The sequence below is a fragment of the Anomaloglossus baeobatrachus genome, chromosome 2 (assembly GCF_048569485.1).
Source record: "Anomaloglossus baeobatrachus isolate aAnoBae1 chromosome 2, aAnoBae1.hap1, whole genome shotgun sequence".
Taxonomy (NCBI): Eukaryota; Metazoa; Chordata; class Amphibia; order Anura; family Aromobatidae; genus Anomaloglossus; species Anomaloglossus baeobatrachus.
Window position 1 is genome coordinate 135527387 of NC_134354.1, and position 21253 is coordinate 135548639.

A 21253-nucleotide genomic window follows, 5' to 3' on the forward strand; every position below is an offset into this window, starting at 1 on the left:
TGCCGTATAAGCAACAGGAAGGCAAATAAAATCACTATCCAACTCGTATCACTTGTAATTATTTGGAGTGCGGCCCAGTGGTCAAATACGGTCATTTAAAAGGGATCCTGACAGTGTGCCCAGTCCCCTATACCCACCCTTGTATTTATTGCTATGTGAATGTCCTACCTAACAAGATCTTTTCTTTCCGAAAAAAATATTTTAGAAATTTGTTGGTGATGTGCTAATTAGTGGGGGCATTGTTTTCCCTCCGGACTAATCATGTAATCACTTCCTTGTGGGTATAAGTAACATGATTTGTAAGAGCGACGTCCCCTCCGGCCCTTTGTATATCTCTGCCTCCCTGACAATGGTTAATAAGCCGGGTGTGTGCACCCTTACTTGATTGATCAGTGTTCCCCATTCTTTATTACATAGACCAGGTGCATGTATAATGTGCCAGGTTTACTTTCGATATTTAGTAGGACAGTAGGTGAGGATGTGGTAGGTTTTATTCTAGAGTTCCTTTTTTGCTGTGCATAATATTGTAGTATTTCTATAAAACTTAAGTAAAAACATATCTGATTAAAAATAGATTTCAGAAGAATTAAAGGGAACCTGTCACTAGATTTGGTGACTATAAGCTGCGGCCATCACCAGTGGGCTCTTATAGACAGTATTCTAACATGCTGTATAAAAGAGCACAGGCCGCTGTGTAGAATGTAAAAAACACTTTATAATACTCACCTAACGGTCGGTGCGGTGCAGACTTGTCGGGTGGGTGTCTCTGTTCTCTGGGTGCGGCGCCTCCTCTTTCGCCAATCTTCGTCCTTCTTCTGAAGTCTGGGTGCATGACACGTCCTACGTCACACACAGGCCCGCATTGAGGTGTCGCTCATGCACACTACAATACTTTGATCTGACCTGCTTAAGGCAGATCAAAGTGCGCCTGCGCAGGACATCAATGCCGGCCTGTGTGTATGACGTAGGATGCGTCATACACCCCGGCTTCAGAAAAAGGAGGACAAAGATGGTTGAAAAAATATATGCCGCACTCGGAGAAAGGAGACACTCATCTGACCCATCTGCACCACAGCGACCGTTTAGGTGAGTATTATAAAGTCATTTTTACGTTCTACACAGCGGCCTGGTCTCTTATAAACAGCATTTTAGAATACTGTATATAAGAGCTCAATGGTGGTGGCCGCAGCTTATAGGCACCAAATCTAGTGACAGGTTCCCTTTAAGAATCTTGCCATGCAAACATGGCAAATAACCAATTTCTTACAAATATAAGCAGTGCTCTGCTAGGATCCATTCTAATATTGAGTTTCATCATCTTCATCTTAAACCCTAAAGGCCCCTTTACACACTGAGACTTTCTAGCGATCCCACCAGCGATCCCAACCTGGCCGGGATCGCTACAAAGTCTCTGGTGAGTCGCTGGTGAGCTGTCAAACAGGCAAACCTGGCCAACGACGCAACAGCGATCCGGACCTGCAGAACGACCTAGCTAGTCATTGGGGACGTTGTAAAGCAGCTTTTTGAAAGGGAAGTCGCTAACAAAGTCGCTGTAAAGTCCCCTTTACACACTAAAACGTTCTAGCGATCATGCTGCATAGTGGGAAACAAAGGACCAAAGAATGGTCCTGAATGATTTGTAGCGATCAGCAACTTCACAGCAGGGGCCAGGTCGCTGATGTGTTTCACACACTGCAATGTTGCTGGGGAGGTCGCTATTACGTCACAAAACCGGTGACGTTACAGCGATGTCGTTTGCGATGTTGCAGTGTGTAAAGCCACCTTAAGTCATATGACAAGGCTCATTAAAGGGCCACTTTTGATTTTTAGGATTGCTACTTCCAATAGGTGGTACTAGAGTTCATCTCCTTTCTCCCTGAAGAAACAATGAATATTTCCCAGAGGAGCATTGCAGCTATTAGACTCCTCACCGACAGCCAGACTGGTTTATCAGTCTCTACAGACATCTTCATAGTCTGACCTAGTGTGCAGCACTTCTCATGATTCATTCACATATCAGTTCCTCGCTAAAGCGGACCATAGAAAAGTAGAAAAAAAAACTTTTTCGGCTAAAGGGCCTGACTATGTATATGAGGGCCTGACAGATAATGCCAGACGGATCAGACATGTTGAATTTCACTGCCTGATCATTTTGTACTCAGTGACGCTGTTGGTACACATACATACATACATACATGGCCGAATTGAGACTGAATGTGTATTGGTGGTCGGGGGAGAATAGCTGCTCTGGCCATGCACATTAGATGGCTGTTGGCCAAACAATTCTTCGGACGATGGTTCAGCCGACATTGTTATACACCGCGTGCTCCTGTATTCTCTATCAGAAAACGGCCGGCTGTCACTTTGTCCAGTAGTTCGAAATCGGACATGCACAAATGACATTTTTCCTGACCATACGTCATCTGGCGCCCTCATACACATTAGACCATCAGCCAAACCTGTTCAGCCGACATTAGACTAATGCTTATGAGGTTCTTGACACTGCACTGGGGCCAAATTCAGTCATTTTGAATAAACTTGTCAGTAAAGAAGGGCTGACCTGACAATAAAACCTCCATGCAGATATTGCACTGATTGGAGATGAATCCATAGCCCTAGTGGAAGACACATCCCTACCAATCTAGATCAGGGAAGTCCCTCAAAGCCTTACGCGTTTCTTGTAGTAAATCCTCCACTTGTTATACTCCTTCATTACCGCTTCTATTCTCCGTTTCCAGTAGTTCCCCTCCAGCACCACAGCCTGGAACATAGGAAGACAGCGTTCTGCTTACAATGAGAAATCACTAAGGCTAAGGACAGTATAAGGTGTACATAATACAGTAATTATTCATCTAATGACTCCAGAGGTATCCGGCTTTGTAAGATGTTCTGATTTATGGTGTTACCTCGGGTTTACGGTGGTCGTCTCCTTCTGATCCATCCAGTGGGGTCACAAACCCACATACTGGGGTTTTCCTTCTTTTTATATCTAGAAAATAGCATGACATATTCCTTTTTACATTGTTTTACATTGTTTATATAATAAAGTATCAAAAAGCAATATAATAACAATATACAGTAATAAACAATACAATGTACCGTATTTTTCGCTTTATAAGACGCACCCCCAAATTTGGTGAAGGAAAAGAGAATTTTTTTTAATGTTAAGTGGGGTCCGTCTTGCAATGCTAGTGTCCGTCTAACAAATCATATAGGGTATATGTCTCTTATAGCCCCCCATCCTATAATTAGCCCCCTTAATCTGGATATGGCCCCCTTATATTGAATATAGCCCCCTTGTGCTGGCACACGTCCCCCTGTAATGCCACATGTCCCCCTGTGCTGGCACAAGTCTCCTATAGCTGGCAAAAGTCTCCTATAGCTGGCAAAAGTCGCCTATAGCTGGCACAAGTCTCCTATAGCTAGCACAAGTCTCCTATAGCTGGCACACATCCCATACAGCTGGCACAGGTCTCCTATTGCTGGCACACGTCCCTCTGTGTTTGATATGGCCCCCATGCTGCTGCCCATAGTAAAATAAACTTTACTTTACCTTCTCCAGTGCTGTAATACCTCATGTCTCCCTCCGTGCTGCTGAGCTCCTGCACTTCCTGGTTCTCTGTGCCGGTCATGTGATCTGCACAGCAGAGTGACATGATCTCTGCATGCCTGATCACAGCGGCAGCAGTGAGATCAGGGAGACACGCTGGAGGAGGTAAGTAAAGGTTTTTTATTTTAGGATGGGCAGCAGCATGGGGGCCATATCTATCACGGGGGGGCATGTGCGATCAAAGGGGGGCGCAGGCGGATATAATATGCGCCGCTCCCCCAGCCCATCGCCGCGGTGCGGTTTCAGCACTACGATGGACAGCGGCAGTGCATATTATATGAGCGGGAGCAGGAGATCTCCTGCTGCAGCCTTCACCAGCCTCTACCAGCCCCCAGCACGGCTCCAGAGTTGCCCCCACCTCCCCTGGACCCGTATATTCGGATTATAAGACGCACCTCCTACTTTCCCCCAACAAAAGTGCGTCTTATAAAGCGAAAAATACGGTATATTGCCTTTATGACTCCATACTCAGCAGGTCACTTAAATGAGAACCAGTATTTTCCCCATACACATTTTAATTACAGAATTTAATATTGTACCATATCATTATAGCTCTGTACTTCCTAATGCTAGCTTATTTATAAACTCAAGCAAACAATTTTAATTTTTCACACTTGATCCTTTTTATTCTCCTTAAAGATAAGCCATCACAGATGTGCACAGCAGCGACTTACACCGGCTACACACATTAGATGGCTGTCGGTCAAACGATGCTTTGGCCAATCATTTGGCCGACAACCACCTGGGCCGTCTCTCTCATACACAGGAGTGATTGCTCTCTGCTAGCGGCTTATCTTTGTGAGAACGAAGTGGTCGGGGGTCAGAAATCGGACATACCTGATTGACATCTCTACTGAAGATCAGTTGGTTGGTAGCCCATACACTTTAGAGTATCATCCAATCCCATTGATATCATTTGGTTCGGACGACTTTAGTCTAACATGTATGAAGGGTTTTACACGCCTATCCTTACACACAACTCCTGCACACTGCCAAGTCAACACCGCAGGTATAGGGGAAAGTGGGGGCAATATCAGGGGGAGAAAGTGTTTGGTGTATGATCATAGTAAGACAGATATCAGTCTCACATGATTTACTTACATTGTAAGTACCAAGCTCTCCAGATGGCATTATTCAGACGGATCTTATCTCTCCATAATAGTCTTAAACCCTTGAAATTCTTCCACTTGGGAGATACCAGTTTGCCGCTGAAAATAATCATGTTACATGAGATTAGTGATTACATTTCCAATCTCCTGAGGCTCACAGTGTCACACTTTTAATTAGCACAACTATATTAATAATTCAGATGAGAAAGTAATGTTAAAGGGAATCGGTCAGCAGGTTTTTCCTATATAAACTGCAGCCACCACCATTGAGCCCTTATATACAGAATTCTAGAATACTGTATATAAGAGCCCAGACCGCTTTGCATAACTTAAAAAAAGCTTGTATTATACTCATCAATGTGGCGGTCCGGAACGATGGGTGTTGCTGGTCTTCATTCGGCGCCTCCTCTCTTCTTGCTTAGTGTGAATGATGCTTTCTATGTCATCCACACTGTATCCTATATCACGCTCCTTGGCAGGGGCACTTCTCCCTGTCTTGCCGAGGACAGAGCTAAGTATTGTAGTGCGCATGCACGGGCGCTCTTTGGCCTTACCCAGGGCATGCGCACTACAGTACTTTGCTCTGCAATCGGCAGGACAGAGAGAAGTGTGTGTGCGCTGAGCACGCACGAGGGTACTGTGAGGCTGATGTAGGCCAGTGATGCCCATCAGACCCGACCGCTCTGCAGGTGAGTATAATTAAAAGCTCTTTTCTAAAGTTTTACAGAGCAGCCTGGGCTCTTATATACAGTATTCTGGAATGCTCTATATAAGGGCTTACTGGTGGTGGCCGCAGCTCATAAGGGAAAATCCTGGTGACAGGTTCCCTTTAACTGTAGTAAAATAATAAAATAAATGTTGCTGACAGAAAATATGTTTTGTGACTGAAAGTACTTTTTCAAAGACTGAAAGAAAACTAAAAACTGATCCCAACTTCCAATACTTGTAGTTTTTGAGGATTTGGAGAGTTTCCACTTTATTTCTGCTCCAAAACCTCCTAAACAAAAACCTCCATGTGTATATAGCCTTAAGCCCGCTTTACACGCTGCAATATATCTTACAATGTGTCGGCGGGGTCACGTCGTAAGTGACACACATCCGGCATTGTAAGGTACATTGCTGTGTGTGACAGGTATGTGCGATTGCGATTGAACGGTAAAACGCTCATCGCATACACATCGTACCTGTCTCTAGAATTGCACGTCACATTGTTCATCGTACCCAGGGTAGCACACATCGTAGTGTGTGACACCCCGGGAACGATGAACAGATCTTACCTACGTCCTGCGGCTCCCGGCCCACAATGCGGAAGGAAGGAGGTGGGCGGGATGTTTACGTCCCGCTCAGCTCTGCCCCTCCGCTTCTATTGGCCGGCTGCCGCGTGACGTCGATGTGACGCCGAACGTCCCTCCCACTCCAGGAAGTTGACGTTCGCCGCCCACACCGAGGTCGTATGGAAGGCAAGTACGTGTGACGGGGGGTTACTTGTTTGTGCGGCACGTTCAACAAATTGAACTTGCTGCACATACGATGGGGGCGTTGCAAATCGCATACGATATCGTATGCGAAATTGCAACATGTAAAGCAGGCTTTAGATGAAGGAATTTTTTGTAAGACAACACGCCGTTTTATAAATAAGATATCACATATCTTAGTAGACAGCTACTTTACAACACAGGTTAAAAGAAGTAGCCCAGGATTTTGATTCTGATGATCTATCCACAGGATAAGGCCATCTGTTATTTTTCTTTATTTTGGGTGGGAAGAGAATTTTGGTTTGGTGGGTGTTTGCATTCTAAAGGCCCCGTTACATGCAACGACATCACTAACGAGATGTCGTTGGGGTCACAAAATTCGTGACGCACATCCGGCCTCATTAGCGACGTCGTTGCGTGTGACACGTACGAGCGACCGCTAATGATGTAAAATACTCACCAAATCGTTGATTGTTGACACGTCGTCCATTTCCCAAATGTCGTTGCTGGTGCTGAATGCAGGTTGTTCCTCGTTCCTGATGCAGCACACATCGCTACGTGTGACACCCCGGGAACGTCGAACAACACTGTACCTGCGTCCTCCAGCAATAAGGTGGGCGTGACTTCCATGCGGCTGCTCTCCGCCTCTCCGCTTCTATTGGACGCCTGCTGTGTGACGTCGCTGGGATGCCGCATGAACTGCCCCCTTACAAAAGAGGTGGTTCGCCAGCCACAGCGATGTCGCTAGGAAGGTAAGTCCGTGTAACGTGTACTAGTGATATTGTGCGCCACGGGCAGGGATTTGCCCGTGACGCACAAACGACGGGGTCGGGTGCTTTCACGAGCGACATCGCTAGCGATGTCGCTGCGTGTAAAGCCCCCTTAAGACAGTTTTTTATCAGTGAGTTGTAAGCAATTTTCCAAAGTTCCATCAATTTTGGTCTATGTGTCTTGTTTATGAGAAGGAGAAGACCTCGCATCACCTCCTGTCATAGGTGCTCAGGAGAAAAATATATAACAGTCAATGGAGATTAACTCCGGCACACTATTAATTTCCAGTAGAAAGAAGGAATGCAGTAGTTGGATAAAAAATCCCTTTCTTTTATTTTGTTAGTGTCACACGTGAAAAAAGTGCTGTACAATTGTCCGCCGGGTGTCGACGTTTCGGCTAACAAGCCTTCATCAGGTCGGACAGACTTAACCTTAAACTGGAATCATAATCAGGTGAGTATGATAGTAGCTGTGAGATCACATACGGAGACTACCTGTATAGGGTCCCTGGGGGTGCCGGCATATAAGATCACATCCTATAAAGGTATAATCGGCGGAGGGAAAGAGTCTTGGCAATCGTGTGTGTCTCCTGTTAGAAGTGGCTGTTGTACCTTAGGAATGTAGTAGCTACTTCAAAGGGACACCAGGGTCCAGGGTTCAGGCTTTGGATTCAGGACAAGGGCTCGGCTATAGTTGTAGCTGTAGTCTCTATGTTGTGGCTAGGATGTAGGTTCACTGGCTGAAGGACATACTGTGGGTATGCATAAAGCGTGTGGAACTTTGAGCGTGAACCCTGGACCCAAGTTCCACACGCTTTATGCATACCCACAGTATGTCCTTCAGCCAGTGAACCTACATCCTAGCCACAACATAGAGACTACAGCTACAACTATAGCCGAGCCCTTGTCCTGAATCCAAAGCCTGAACCCTGGACCCTGGTGTCCCTTTGAAGTAGCTACTACATTCCTAAGGTACAACAGCCACTTCTAACAGGAGACACACACGATTGCCAAGACTCTTTCCCTCCGCCGATTATACCTTTATAGGATGTGATCTTATATGCCGGCACCCCCAGGGACCCTATACAGGTAGTCTCCGTATGTGATCTCACAGCTACTATCATACTCACCTGATTATGATTCCAGTTTAAGGTTAAGTCTGTCCGACCTGATGAAGGCTTGTTAGCCGAAACGTCGACACCCGGCGGACAATTGTACAGCACTTTTTTCACGTGTGACACTAACAAAATAAAAGAAAGGGATTTTTTATCCAACTACTGTGTTCCTTCTTTCTATTGGAAATTAATAGTGTGCCGGAGTTAATCTCCATATGTGTCTTGTTTGACCATCGTCGTTACATCAGTTTTTCTTGTCTGCAAAAATAATATTATCTGAGTGCTATCCTTCTTATTCACGAAGTGAAAGGGCGAGTTTGATTGACACAAACAATCAAAAATTGTCATGTCTTCTTTTTCTTTTTGGAAACAACTGGTAAAAATATAACACGTGACATGCACATAAACTATAACCGGTTAATGTTCCATCCGAAAAAACACACAACACATACAATATATTAAAAAAGTGAGTACACCCCTCACATTTGTCAATATTTTATTATATCTTTTCATGGGACAACACTAACGATATGATACTTTGATACAATGTAAAGTAGTTAGTGTACATCTCGTATAACAGTGTACATTTGGTGCCCTCTGAATAACTCACACACAGCCATTAATGTAAATCCGCTGGCAACTCCTTGGCTGCAATGCGGATAGGACGAGTGATGGACCAGTAAACTGATATGGGACGGGGATAGCCGTCTGAGACCTCTGATGTGTATGTTTTGTTTTATTTGTGTTACTAGTTGTTCCTCCTGCACAACGGGATGGTTGCTATACTACAGTTGAAGGGTATTATAAGTGTGTACTATATGGGATGTAGTATCGGGGAGAAGTGTTGCTGCCGGGGTGGGGGAGGGGGCGGGAGGGGGAGTTAAAGGGGTAATAGATGTGATAAATTTAATTTGGATGCCGATTTGTTATTCTGTTGTATGTACTCTGTTTTAATAAAAAAGTATCTGATTTAAAAAAAAAGTAAATCCGCTGGCAACAAAAGTAAGTACATCCCTAAGTAAAAATAGCCAAATTGTGCCCAACCATAGATTCAATTATCAATTGTTCAAACGTTTTTATGAACTATTTCACAGTGTATAAAGCAAGTGTTTGAACCTGTAAGAAATATTCACCTCGCCAAACCGTTTACAGTCAGCCAAAAATGTTGGCACCCTTGAAATTGTTCGAGAAAATGATGTATTTCCAGAAAATGATTGCATGATAGGCGCAGATCAAAGATGGGGTCGGGTACCCACGCTAGCGATATCGTTCACGATATCACAGCATGTAAAGCGGCCTTAAGGGTACTGTCACTCTAAACGACGTACCAGCGATTCCGACCACGATACGACCTGGTCAGGAACACTGGTACATCGCAAGGGTCACTAGTGAGCTGTCAAACAGTCAGATCTTCCCAACGACGCAGCAACAATACGGCGGTCGCTGGGACCCTGTCACATAGCACGATTCAAATCTTGATTAGTAACATAGGCGTGCATCTACATTGCCTTTTCCGCGCCCCCTCTGCTCCGATTGGTGCTCGTAACTGCGTTGTGACTGGGTGGCCTTGCCTTTAGAGAAGGCAACATAATAGCGCTTCCATCCTTCTCTATCCTATAGTCCCGATGCAGAATAGACTGTATTACGATCTGCTGCTACACGCGGTCCAGGACAAGTGAGTTCAGCCCTCTGAAATGTACTGCGATCTGCAACCCAGAACAGAGGGTGGAAGTGGCCAATCCGAACGCAGTAGCGATCACCAATCCGAACAGAGAGGGCGTGGAAAACAACAAAGATGCACACCTACGTGAGTCACGAACGAGGTCGTTGGGTAAGGTGTCAAACACACCGATGCGTGCTGCCCTGTGGGAGCCTGACGACCAAAAAATGAACCAGAACAGTGTTTAACGATCAGCGATTTCACAGCAAGGGCCAAGTCGCTACTTTGTGTCACACACAGAGAGATCGCTGATGAGGTCACTGGTGCGTCACAAAACCTGTGACTCAGCAGCAATCTCGCTAGCGATCTCGCTATGTGAGAAGTACCCCTAAGAATTGTTCAAAATGCACATTTCTTACATGATCCAAATAGATAAACGTCCGGAGTCTTCTAACATTGAGGATCAGGCAGGTTTCTAAGCATTAGTTGCTGAGCCATCATTCCCTGTTCTTATCAATGGAAAATTTCCTGTTTTCTGACAAGCTAATGAAGAGTGCGACTGCCATATGCTACAGTTAATTACTGCTCACAAGTGGAAAACATTTATGAAAACTCTTGATCTATCTTAGCAACGTCATCATTGACGGATGTGTGGTTGGCTGCTATTCCCTGCTTAGATATGACTGATGACAAAATCTGACCATATCTATTGAAGGAAGTAGACCCAGATGTACGGAAGACTGAGGCTGGCGATCTATACGTGCAGCTGCATGGTTCACATGTCACATATGAGAGCATGACCTTCATTGCTGAATGTTCACACAGCTATTTTAAGATATAGCAATCTCTTCTAGGTAAATAAATAATTCAGAAACAATTAGTGACTTTTAATAACTTTTAATTTAGACAATTTAAAAACATAGATAGTTTTATATAAAATAATCTAATATTTAAATTTTATTCTTCCCTTTCAGATGCATCAATTAAGCAGAGAAGAGAACAGACTTCAGAGGCACTGAAAAAATGAACTTTATTTAAAAGGATTAACAAAACCTACAAAAATTGGAATGTAGAGGCCACAAACAATGAAGGAAATTATTATTTGATCCCTTGCTGATTTTGTAAGTGTGCCCACTGACAAAGACATGAACAGTCTATAATTTTAAGGGTAGGCTAATTTTAACAGTGAGAGATGGAATATCCAAAATAAGATGTAGAAAAATCACATTGTATAAATTATATAAATTTATTAGCATTTTCCAGAGAGAAATAAGTATTTGATCTGGCAGACAAGACTTAATATTTGATGGCAAAACCCTTGTTGGCAGCACAGCAGTCAGACATTTTTTGTAGTTGATGATTAGGTTTGCGCACATGTCAGGAGGAATTTTGGTCCACTACTCTTTGCAGATCATCTCTAAATCATTAAGATTTTGAGACTGTCGCTTGGCAACTCGGAGCTTCACCTCCCTCCATAAGTTTTCTATGGGATTAAGGTCTGGAGACTAACTATGCCACTCCAAGCAAAACTAGCTACTGAAACAAAAATCGCCAATGACATTAAAATAAATCCCAAAATCTTTTATAAATACAATAATGCCAAAAGGAAAACAAAGGATAGTATTGGCCCCTTAAAATATAATAACAAGTTAGTTATAGAGGACAAACAAAAGACTGAGATATTAAATAGGCATTTCTCATCTGTGTTCACCAAGGAACTGACTGTACCAGGCATCATTCAACAAGTGAAAAATCAAACTTCACCACCCGATATAATTAATTTAACACAAGAAGAATTACGCCTACGTCTGAGTAAATTAAACATTGACAAATCCCCAGGGCCAGATGGCATTCATCCACGAATATTGAGGGAATTGAGCTCCGTAATTGACAGACCGCTGTATCTCATCTTTTTAGACTCGCTTGTAACAGGGTTGGTGCCTCAGGATTGGAGGATTGCTGATGTGGTACCGATATTTAAGAAAGGTAAGGGGGTAGATCCAGGCAACTACCGTCCAGTAAGCCTGACATCAGAAGTATGCAAAGTTTTTGAGGGCATTTTAAGGAATGACATGCAAAAATATGTTGCAGAAAATAATATAATAACTGACAGACAGCATGGATTCATGAAAGATAAATCGTGTCTAACCAACCTGTTGGGGTTCTATGAGGGAGTAAGTGCAAACCTGAATATTGGTAATGCAGCTGATGGGATTTATTTGGACTTTGCAAAGGCATTTGATACTGTACCAAATAATAGCCTAATACTAAAGCTCCAGAAGCAAGGACTAGGGGAAACTATATGCAACTGGGTAAGGAATTGGCTAAAAGATAGGAAACAAAGAGTAGTCATAAATGGAACATTCTCTAAAAGGGCCATAGTCAGCAGTGGGGTGCCGCAGGGATCTGTGCTAGGACCAATTCTTTTTAATCTCTTTATTAATGACCTTGTGGATGGGATTGATAGTAAAGTGTCAGTCTTTGCTGATGACACCAAACTATGTAGGATATTAAAAACTGACCTTGATAGTACAATATTACAAAAAGATCTGGATAAGATGTCAGAATGGGCAGATACTTGGCAAATGAGATTTAATGTTGATAAATGTAAAGTAATGCACCTAGGACGGAGTAATCCTATAACTGCATATACATTAAATGGAAGTAAACTCAGGACTACAGAACAGGAGAAGGACTTGGGTATTCTCATTACAAATAAGCTGAGCAGCAGCACTCAATGTCAAGCAGCAGCTGCAAAAGCAAACAAGATTCTAGGGTGTATAAAAAGAGAGATTAGATCCCGTGATCCCAACGTATTGTTACCCCTCTATAAATCACTTGTAAGGCCACATCTGGAATATGGGATCCAGTTTTGGGCTCCACATTTTAAAAAGGACATTCAGAAGTTAGAGTCAGTTCAAAGGCGGGCAACTAGACTACTACAAGGAATGGAGGCCTCCCATATGATGGCAGGTTGAAAAAGTTAGATATGTTTAGCTTAGAAAAAAGACGTCTCAGAGGAGATCTCATTTATATGTATAAATACATGTGTGGTCAATATAAAGGACTGGCACATGACTTATTTCTTCCGAAGACAATACTAAGGACCAGGGGGCACTCACTGCGAGTGGAAGAAAAGCGATTGACAGCTAAATAGGAAAGGGTTCTTTACAGTTAGAGCAGTCAGACTGTGGAATGCCCTACCACAAGAGGTAGTAATGGCAGATACTATAACAGCTTTCAAAAAAGGGCTGGATGATTTCCTCAGTACACAAAACATTGTTGGTTATAAATGACTTTGTGACCAAATGTAGAACTGGTGGAGGAAGGTTGAACTAGATGGACCTAGGTCTTTTTTCAACCTTAGTAACTATGTAACTATGACCTTAATGTGCTTCTTTTTGAGCTACTCCTTTGTAGCCTTGGCTGTATGTTTTGGGTCATTGTTTTGCCAGAAGATCCAGCCACGACCTACTTTTAATGTCCTGGCAGAGGTAAGGAGGTTGTCACTCAGGATTTTACAGTACATGGCTCCATCCATTGTCCCATTGATGCAGTGAAGTAGTCCTGTCCCCTTAGCAGAGAAACACTCCCCAAAACATAATGTTTCCACCTCCATGCTTGATAGTTCAGATGGTATTCTTTGTCTCTTAGGCAGCATTTCTCTTCCATCAAAAATGACGAGTTGGGTTAAGGCCAAAGAGCTCAATTTTTTGCCTCATCTGACCACAGCACCTTCTCCCAATTACTCTCAGAATCATCCAGGTGTTCATTGGCAAGCTTCAGATGGGCTTGCACATGTGCCTTCTTGAGCAGTGGGACTTTGCGGGCACTGCAGGATTTTAAACCATTACAGCGTAATGTGTTACCAATGGTTTTCTTGGTGACAGTGGTCCCAGCTGCCTTGAGATCATTAAGTTCCCCTGTCAGGAAAAGGGGGAGGAAGTGGAAGTTACACCCCCCTCTCCACCAGACAGAGCACGTGACTCGCTCTCTGGCACCCCTCTTATAGTCAATTATGGAATTGTCCGACAATAAGCAAGGAGGCCGCTATTCTACTATGCCGATGATTGAAGGGTTCCCAGTGAGAGTAAGGTATATATTCCCCCGACTCCTGCGGGCGGAATATATCTAATTCTCCCCAGATCTCACTGGTTGCCCCACAATGATCCTTGGCATAAACTCGCTGACACCAATCGATTACGATAACTATTAACGCCAAGCTCACAGACGTGGAATTCAGGTTCGAGATAACAGAACAGCCCAAGATTAAATTATATATATTTAATCGCCTTAAGGGAACACTAGATACTACAATATATACAGGGTGGAATTTACAGAATATATGTCAGAATACATTTACAGGTAAGTTCTGGATCACAAGCAGATATCAGTTGTATCAATTACCTTATTCCCTAGCAGACACAGGGGGGCGCTGTGTGGCTACACTGTTCCTGGATCTTCTCCTCACAGTGTCCCATGCATGCTGCCCCCTCCTCACAATGTCCCATGCATGCTGCCCCCTCCTCACAATGTCCCATGCATGCTGCCCCCTCCTCACAGTGTCCCATGCATGCTGCTCCCTCCTCACAGTGTCCCATGCATGCTGCCCCCTCCTCACAGTGTCCCATGCATGCTGCCCCCTCCTCACAGTGTCCCATGCATGCTGCCCCCTCCTCACAATGTCCCATGCATGCTGCCCCCTCCTCACAGTGTCCCATGCATGCTGCCCCCTCCTCACAATGTCCCATGCATGCTGCCCCCTCCTCACAATGTCCCATGCATGCTGCCCCCTCCTCACAATGTCCCATGCATGCTGCCCCCTCCTGACAGTGTCCCATGCATGCTGCCCCCTCCTCACAGTGTCCCATGCATGCTGCCCCCTCCTCAGTGTCCCATGCATGCTGCCCCCTCCTCACAGTGTCCCATGCATGCTTCTCCCTCCTCACAGTGTCCCATGCATGCTTCCCCCTCCTCACAGTGTCCCATGCATGCTGCCCCCTCCTCACAGTGTCCCATGCATGCTGCTCCCTCCTCACAGTGTCCCATGCATGCTTCCCCCTCCTCACAGTGTCCCATGCATGCTGCCCCCTCCTCACAGTGTCCCATGCATGCTGCCCCCTCCTCACAGTGTCCCATGCATGCTGCCCCCTCCTCACAGTGTCCCATGCATGCTGCCCCCTCCTCACAGTGTCCCATGCATGCTGCCCCCTCCTCACAGTGTCCCATGCATGCTGCCCCCTCCTCACAGTGTCCCATGCATGCTGCCCCCTCGTCACAGTGCCCCATGCATGCTGCCCCCTCCTCACAGTGTCCCATGCATGCTGCCCCCTCCTCACAGTGTCCCATGCATGCTGCCCCCTCCTCACAGTGTCCCATGCATGCTGCCCCCTCCTCACAGTGTCCCATGCATGCTGCCCCCTCCTCACAATGTCCCATGCATGCTGCCCCCTCCTCACAGTGTCCCATGCATGCTGCCCCCTCCTCACAGTGTCCCATGCATGCTGCTCCCTCCTCAGTGTCCCATGCATGCTGCCCCCTCCTCACAGTGTCCCATGCATGCTGCCCCCTCCTCACAGTGTCCCATGCATGCTGCCCTCTCCTCACAGTGTCCCATGCATGCTGCCCCCTCCTCACAGTGTCCCATGCATGCTTCCCCCTCCTCACAGTGTCCCATGCATGCTGCCCCCTCCTCAGTGTCCCATGCATGCTGCCCCCTCCTCACAGTGTCCCATGCATGCTGCCCCCTCCTCACAGTGTCCCATGCATGCTGCCCCCTCCTCACAGTGTCCCATGCATGCTGCCCCCTCCTCACAGTGTCCCATGCATGCTGCCCCCTCCTCACAGTGTCTCATGCATGCTGCCCCCTCCTCACAATGTCCCATGCATGCTGCCCCCTCCTCAGTGTCCCATGCATGCTGCCCCCTCCTGACAGTGTCCCATGCATGCTGCCCCTTCCTGACAGTGTCCCATGCATGCTGCCCCCTCCTCACAATGTCCCATGCATGCTGCCCCCTCCTCACAGTGTCCCGTGCATGCTGCCCCCTCCTCACAGTGTCCCGTGCATGCTGCACCTCTCCATGAGCTCCTAATGCTGCCTTCCTCTTTTCCATAATGACACCTCCATGCTGCCCCACTCATCATACTAAGACCACCACACTAGCGCTTATGCTGAGACACACACACACACACACTACCCCATTCTTGATATTGACTCCCCCTACATTGTTCCACTCCATACTGAGCCCACACATGCTGCCCCTTCTCCATAATGAGCTCCCAATGCTGCCCCCCTCTTATTCTGAGTCCTTACACTCCCCCCCATCGATATTGTCATTTCTCTATCCCTCAACCCTTGTCCTCTGTCTTTAGCATTGGCCCCTCTCTCCCATTCCCCCAGCAGCAGCCTCTCTCCCCCCGCCTCCAGCAGCAGCCCCTCCCCCTGCATCAGCCTCTCCCCCCCCAGCATCAGCCTCTCTCCCCCAGCCTCCCTCAGCATCAGCCTCCCTGCTCCCAGCTTACCCCAGCATCAGCCTCTCTCCTCCCAGCCTCCCCCAGCATGAGCCTCCTCCAGCATCAGCCACCCTCTTCCCAGCCTCCCCCAGCATCAGCCACCCTCTTCCCAGCCTCCCCCAGCATCAGCCACCCTCCTCCCAGCCTCCCCCAGCATCAGCCACCCTCCTCCCAGCCTCCCCCAGCATCAGCCACCCTCCTCCCAGCCTCCCCCAGCATCAACCACCCTCCTCCCAGCCTCCCCCAGCATCAACCACCCTCCTCCCAGCCTCCCCCAGCATCAACCACCCTCCTCCCAGCCTCCCCCAGCATCAGCCTCCCCCAGCATCAGCCTCCCGCCTCCCCCTGCATCAGCCTCTCTCCTCCCAGCCTCCCCCAGCATCAGCCTCCCGCCTCCCCCAGCATCAGCCTCTCTCCTCCCAGCCTCCCCCAGCATCAGCCTCTCTCCTCCCAGCCTCCCCCAGCATCAGCCTCCCCCAGCATCAGCCTCTCTCCTCCCAGCCTCCCCCGGCATCAGCCTCTCTCCTCCCAGCCTCCCACAGCATCAGCCTCCCTCCTCCCAGCTTCCCCCAGCATCAGCCTCCCTCCTCCCAGCCTCCCCCAGCATCAGCCTCCCTCAGCATCAGCCTCCCTCCTCATCAGCCTCCCTCCTCCAAGCCTCCCCCTCCCCCTCCCAGCCTCCCCCAGCATCAGCCTCCCTCCTCCCAGCCTCCCTCAGCATCAGCCTCCCTCCTCCAAGCCTCACCTTCCCCCTCCCAGCCTCCCCCAGCATCAGCCTCTCTCTTCCCAGCCTCCCCCAGCCTCAGCCTCCCTCCTCCCGGCCTCCCCCAGCCTCAGCCTCCCTCCTCCCAGCCTCCCCCAGCCATAGCCTCCCTCCTCCCAGCCTCCCCCAGCCTCCCTCCTCCCAACCTCCCCAAGCATCAGCCTCCCTCCTTCCAACCTCCCCCAGCATCAGCCTCCCTCCTCCCAGCCTCCCCCAGCATCAGCCTTCCTCCTCCCAGCCTCCCCCAGCATCAGCCTTCCTCCTCCCAGCCTCCCCCAGCATCAGCCTCCCTCAGCATCAGCCTCCCTCCTCCAAGCCTCCCTCAGCATCAGCTTCCCTCCTCCAAGCCTCACCCTCCCAGCATCAGCCTCCCTCCTCCCAGCCTCCCTCAGCATCAGCCTCCCTCCTCCAAGCCTCACCTTCCCCCTCCCAGCCTCCCCCAGCATCAGCCTCTCTCCTCCCAGCCTCCCCCAGCATCAGCCTCCTCCAGCCTCAGCCTCCCTCCTCCCAGCCTCCCCCAGCCTCAGCCTCCCTCAGCCTGCCTCCTCCAAGTCTCCCTCAGCATCAGCTTCCCTCCTCCAAGCCTCCCCCCCCTCCCAGCCTCCCCCAGCATCAGCCTCCCTCAGCATCAGCCTCCCTCAGCATCAGCCTTCCCCTCCCAGCCTCCCCCCGAATCAGCCTCTCTTCTCCCAGCCTCCCCCCCAGCTTCAGCCTCTCTCTCCCCCCAGTCTCAGCCTCTCTCTCCCCCCAGCCTCTCTCTCCCCCCAGCCTCCCCCCCAGCCTTAGCCTCTCTCTCCCCCCAGCCTCCCCCCCCAGCCTCAGCCTCTCTCCCCCCAGCCTCAGCCTCTCTTCCCAGCCTCAGCCTCTCTCTCTTCCCAGCCTCTCTCCCCCCAGCCTCAGCCTCTCTCTCTTCCCAGCCTCAGCCTCTCTCTTCCCAGCCTCCCCCCAGCCGCAGCCTCTCTCTCTTCCCAGCCTCCCCCCAGCCTCAGCCTCTCTCTCTTCCCAGCCTCCCCCCAGTCTCAGTCTCTCTCTCTCTTCCCAGCCTCTCCCTCTCTCTCTTCCCAGCCTCCCCCCAGCCTCTCTCTCTTCCCAGCCTCCCTCTCTTCCCAGCCTCCCCCAGCCTCAGCCTCTCTCCCCCCATCCTCCCCTTGCATGATTACAGTGGACAAAAAGAGGCATCGCAATTCGCAACGATCATCAACTAACCTGTAAGGTGCCCATACATTCTAGGCTCTGCCTTACCTGCTCCAGTGCCCGCCGCCCTGCTCTGGCTGGCTCCTCTTCTGGCTTGCTCCAGCTGCAGACGCGTCCTCCTCCGCGGCGTGTGTCATCTGCAGCATTGGACGCTGCAGCACGGGGCAGTGAGCTGATTGTCGCGCCCGCGCGCCTCTGACCCCGGAGGTGAAGGCCATGGAACTTCCGGGGTTAGTCAGCTCACTATGCCTGGCGCCCGCCATGTATTTAAATAGACAGCAGAAGTGCGCCTCTCCTCCCTCCCAACACCCCCCCCCCCGGAACACAGCCGAGTGTAACGGAGGGAGGGACGGGGGGCGGGGATGTAAAAAAAAAAAAAAAAAATATTTTTTTTTTTGCTGCCAGAAAGTGCCGCCCCCCGCAACGTGCCGCCCTAGGCACGGGACCACGGGTGCCTAGTGGCAAATACGGCCCTGTGTGTATCTTCAGTTCCATCGCCGGCCTCCTGGGTCCTGTAGTTCGCTGCTCCATTCCAGGCTCTGCATCGGCAACCATACCGACGAAGCAGGAAGTTCCCCTGTCACCCGCTACTCAAAGGCAGCGCGCTGGCCAATCAAAGGCAAGCGGATCCTGCCTTTGACGCAAGCGCTATGGCAGCGGAAGTTCCTCCCCCGTCGTTATGGTAACCCGATCCACAGCCCGTACTAACGAACAGCAAGTCCCAGGAGACCGGCGATGGAACGGAAGGTAAGGTGAGCATAATATGTGCGTGTGTGCTTGTGTGAGTTTGTACGTGTTTGTGTGTGTTTGTGGGTATTTGTGCGTGTGTGGAATGGCAGAATAGGGAAAATGAATGGAACATTTAACAAGTTGTGGAATGAATTGTCTGTATTGCAATAATTTCCTATGGGAAATCTTGCTTTGCTGAACGAGTAACTTGGTTAACAAGCACACTCCCAGAACAGATTGTTCTCGTTAACCAAGGTTCCACTGTATTTGGTATTGCCGTGTTCAGAAATGCCCGATCTATCAAAATATAAAATCAATTAATCTGATCGGTATGCGGCGTAGCAAGAAAAAAACATTCCAAAAACCAAATTTACATTTTTTTGATTGCCGCAACATTGCATTAAAATGCAATAACTGGAGTTCAAAATATCGCATTTACGCAATAATGTTATAATTAAAAACATCAGCGCAAGATGCAAAAAGTAAGCCATCACTGAGCCCCAGATCCAGAAAAATTAGAACACTACGGGTCTCAGAAAATAGCGCCAAAAGCGCAATTCTTTTTTTTTGGATAAACTTCTCAATTTTTTTTCACTGCTTAGATAAAAGTAAAACTATACAAGTTTGGTATCTACGAACTCATACTGACCTGACGAATCATACTGCCAGGTCAGTTTTACCATATAATGAACATGGTAAATAAAAACAAACTAAAATCAGTTGTGCAATTGCACTTTATTTGCAATTTCACCACATTTGAATTTTTTTCCCATTTTTCATTACACTATATGGTAAAACTAATAGTTTCAAACAGGAGTACAATGCGTCCCACAAAAAACAAGCCCTGATATTCCAATATTGGCGGAAAAATAAAAAAAAGTTTTGGCTCTTGGAAGAAGGGAAGGAAAAAAGCCAAAAAAACCGGAAAATTGCTGGGGGATGAAGAGGTTAAATGGCTAAGCCCGCTCCCTTCTCATTCTACATATGATTGTAATAGATCTATTTATCTATTAACTTGAGCCAATCGGGCGGTCCCCTTCACATACAGCATTGTTGACTTGCTGACACAGAAATCACTTGGATGTGTCTTGAGATCTTGGTGAGAAATGGAGATTGAGGCACCTTTCTTACCACAAGTATTAATAAGTTCTTAGTTTTCTTATTTCGCACACATCTAAATGTAGGTTTTTTTCGACCAGTCGATCTTTCAAATTGTTTTACTGTTTGGCAAGAGTAGCACTGTTAGATGTAACAATTTATTTGTCAGTGTTTATTTATTGTGTGAATAAAGGTAAATATATACAATATTTGCTGTAAATAAAAATTTTTTTTTGATGTCAGACGTATATATTACAGTGTGGGGGGGGGGAATACTGGGGGCCATCATACTGTGTGGGAAAAATACTGGGACCATGATACAGTGTAGGGGAAATACATGGGGTACATACAGTGGGTACGGAAAGTATTCAGACCTCTTTAAAATTTTTCACTCTGTTTCATTGCAGTCATTTGGTAAATTCCAAAACGTTCATTTTTTTTCTCATTAATGTACACTCTGCACCCCATCTTGACAGAAAAAAAGTAGATTTTTTTTGCAAATTCCATTAAACTCTCAAAATGGCCAGAAAAAGAGAACTTTCATGTGAAATGCAACAGTCTATTCTTGTTCTTATAAATGAAGGATATTCCATGAGAGAAATTGCCAAGTAACTGAAATTTTCCTACAACGGTGTGTACTACTCCCTTCAGAAGAGAGCACAAACAGGCTCTATCCAGAGTAGAAAGAGAAGTGGGAGGCCCCGCTGCACAACTGAGCAACAAGACAAGTACATTAGAGTCTTTAGTTTGAGAAATCGACGCCTCACAGGTCCTCAACTGGCAGCTTCATTAAATAGTACCCGGAAAACGCCAGTGTTAATGTCTACAGTGACGAGGCGACTCTGGGATGCTGGCATTCAGGGCAGAGTGGCAAAGAAAAAGCCATATCTGAGACTGGCTAATAAAAGGAAAATATTAATATGGGCAAAAGAACACAGACATTGGACAGAGGAAGATTGGAAAAAAGTATTATGGACAGACGAATCGAAGTTGTTTTTTTTTTTTTTATAACAATGTTTTATTAATTTTTTTTAAAAACAGACACGGAAAAAGTACATGAATGCACAGATATGTCTCACAAACATATGAGCAATAACTGTAAACCAAGAATCAGTGTACATATCATACTATCACTAATACAATAAAAACAGGGAATGTGACAAGACAAACAAAACAATACTAGACAAGGAGATATAAGGAGGGGGGGGATGAAGTGG

At 47.3% G+C, this 21253-nt stretch overlaps 1 protein-coding gene across 3 annotated transcripts in view; it reads right to left on the bottom strand.

The window, feature by feature from the left end:
• MLXIPL (MLX interacting protein like) overlaps positions 1 to 21253 on the bottom strand; it is a 138997-nt gene that overhangs the window by 79101 nt on the left and 38643 nt on the right. For all 3 annotated transcript variants that reach the window (XM_075333292.1, XM_075333291.1, XM_075333293.1), the window contains exons 2-4: positions 4712 to 4818; positions 2907 to 2989; positions 2672 to 2761 (exon numbers count right to left, since the gene is read on the bottom strand). In XM_075333292.1, the coding sequence (XP_075189407.1) occupies positions 2672 to 2761; positions 2907 to 2989; positions 4712 to 4818 (280 nt within the window). The remainder of the gene's footprint in view (positions 1 to 2671; positions 2762 to 2906; positions 2990 to 4711; positions 4819 to 21253) is intronic.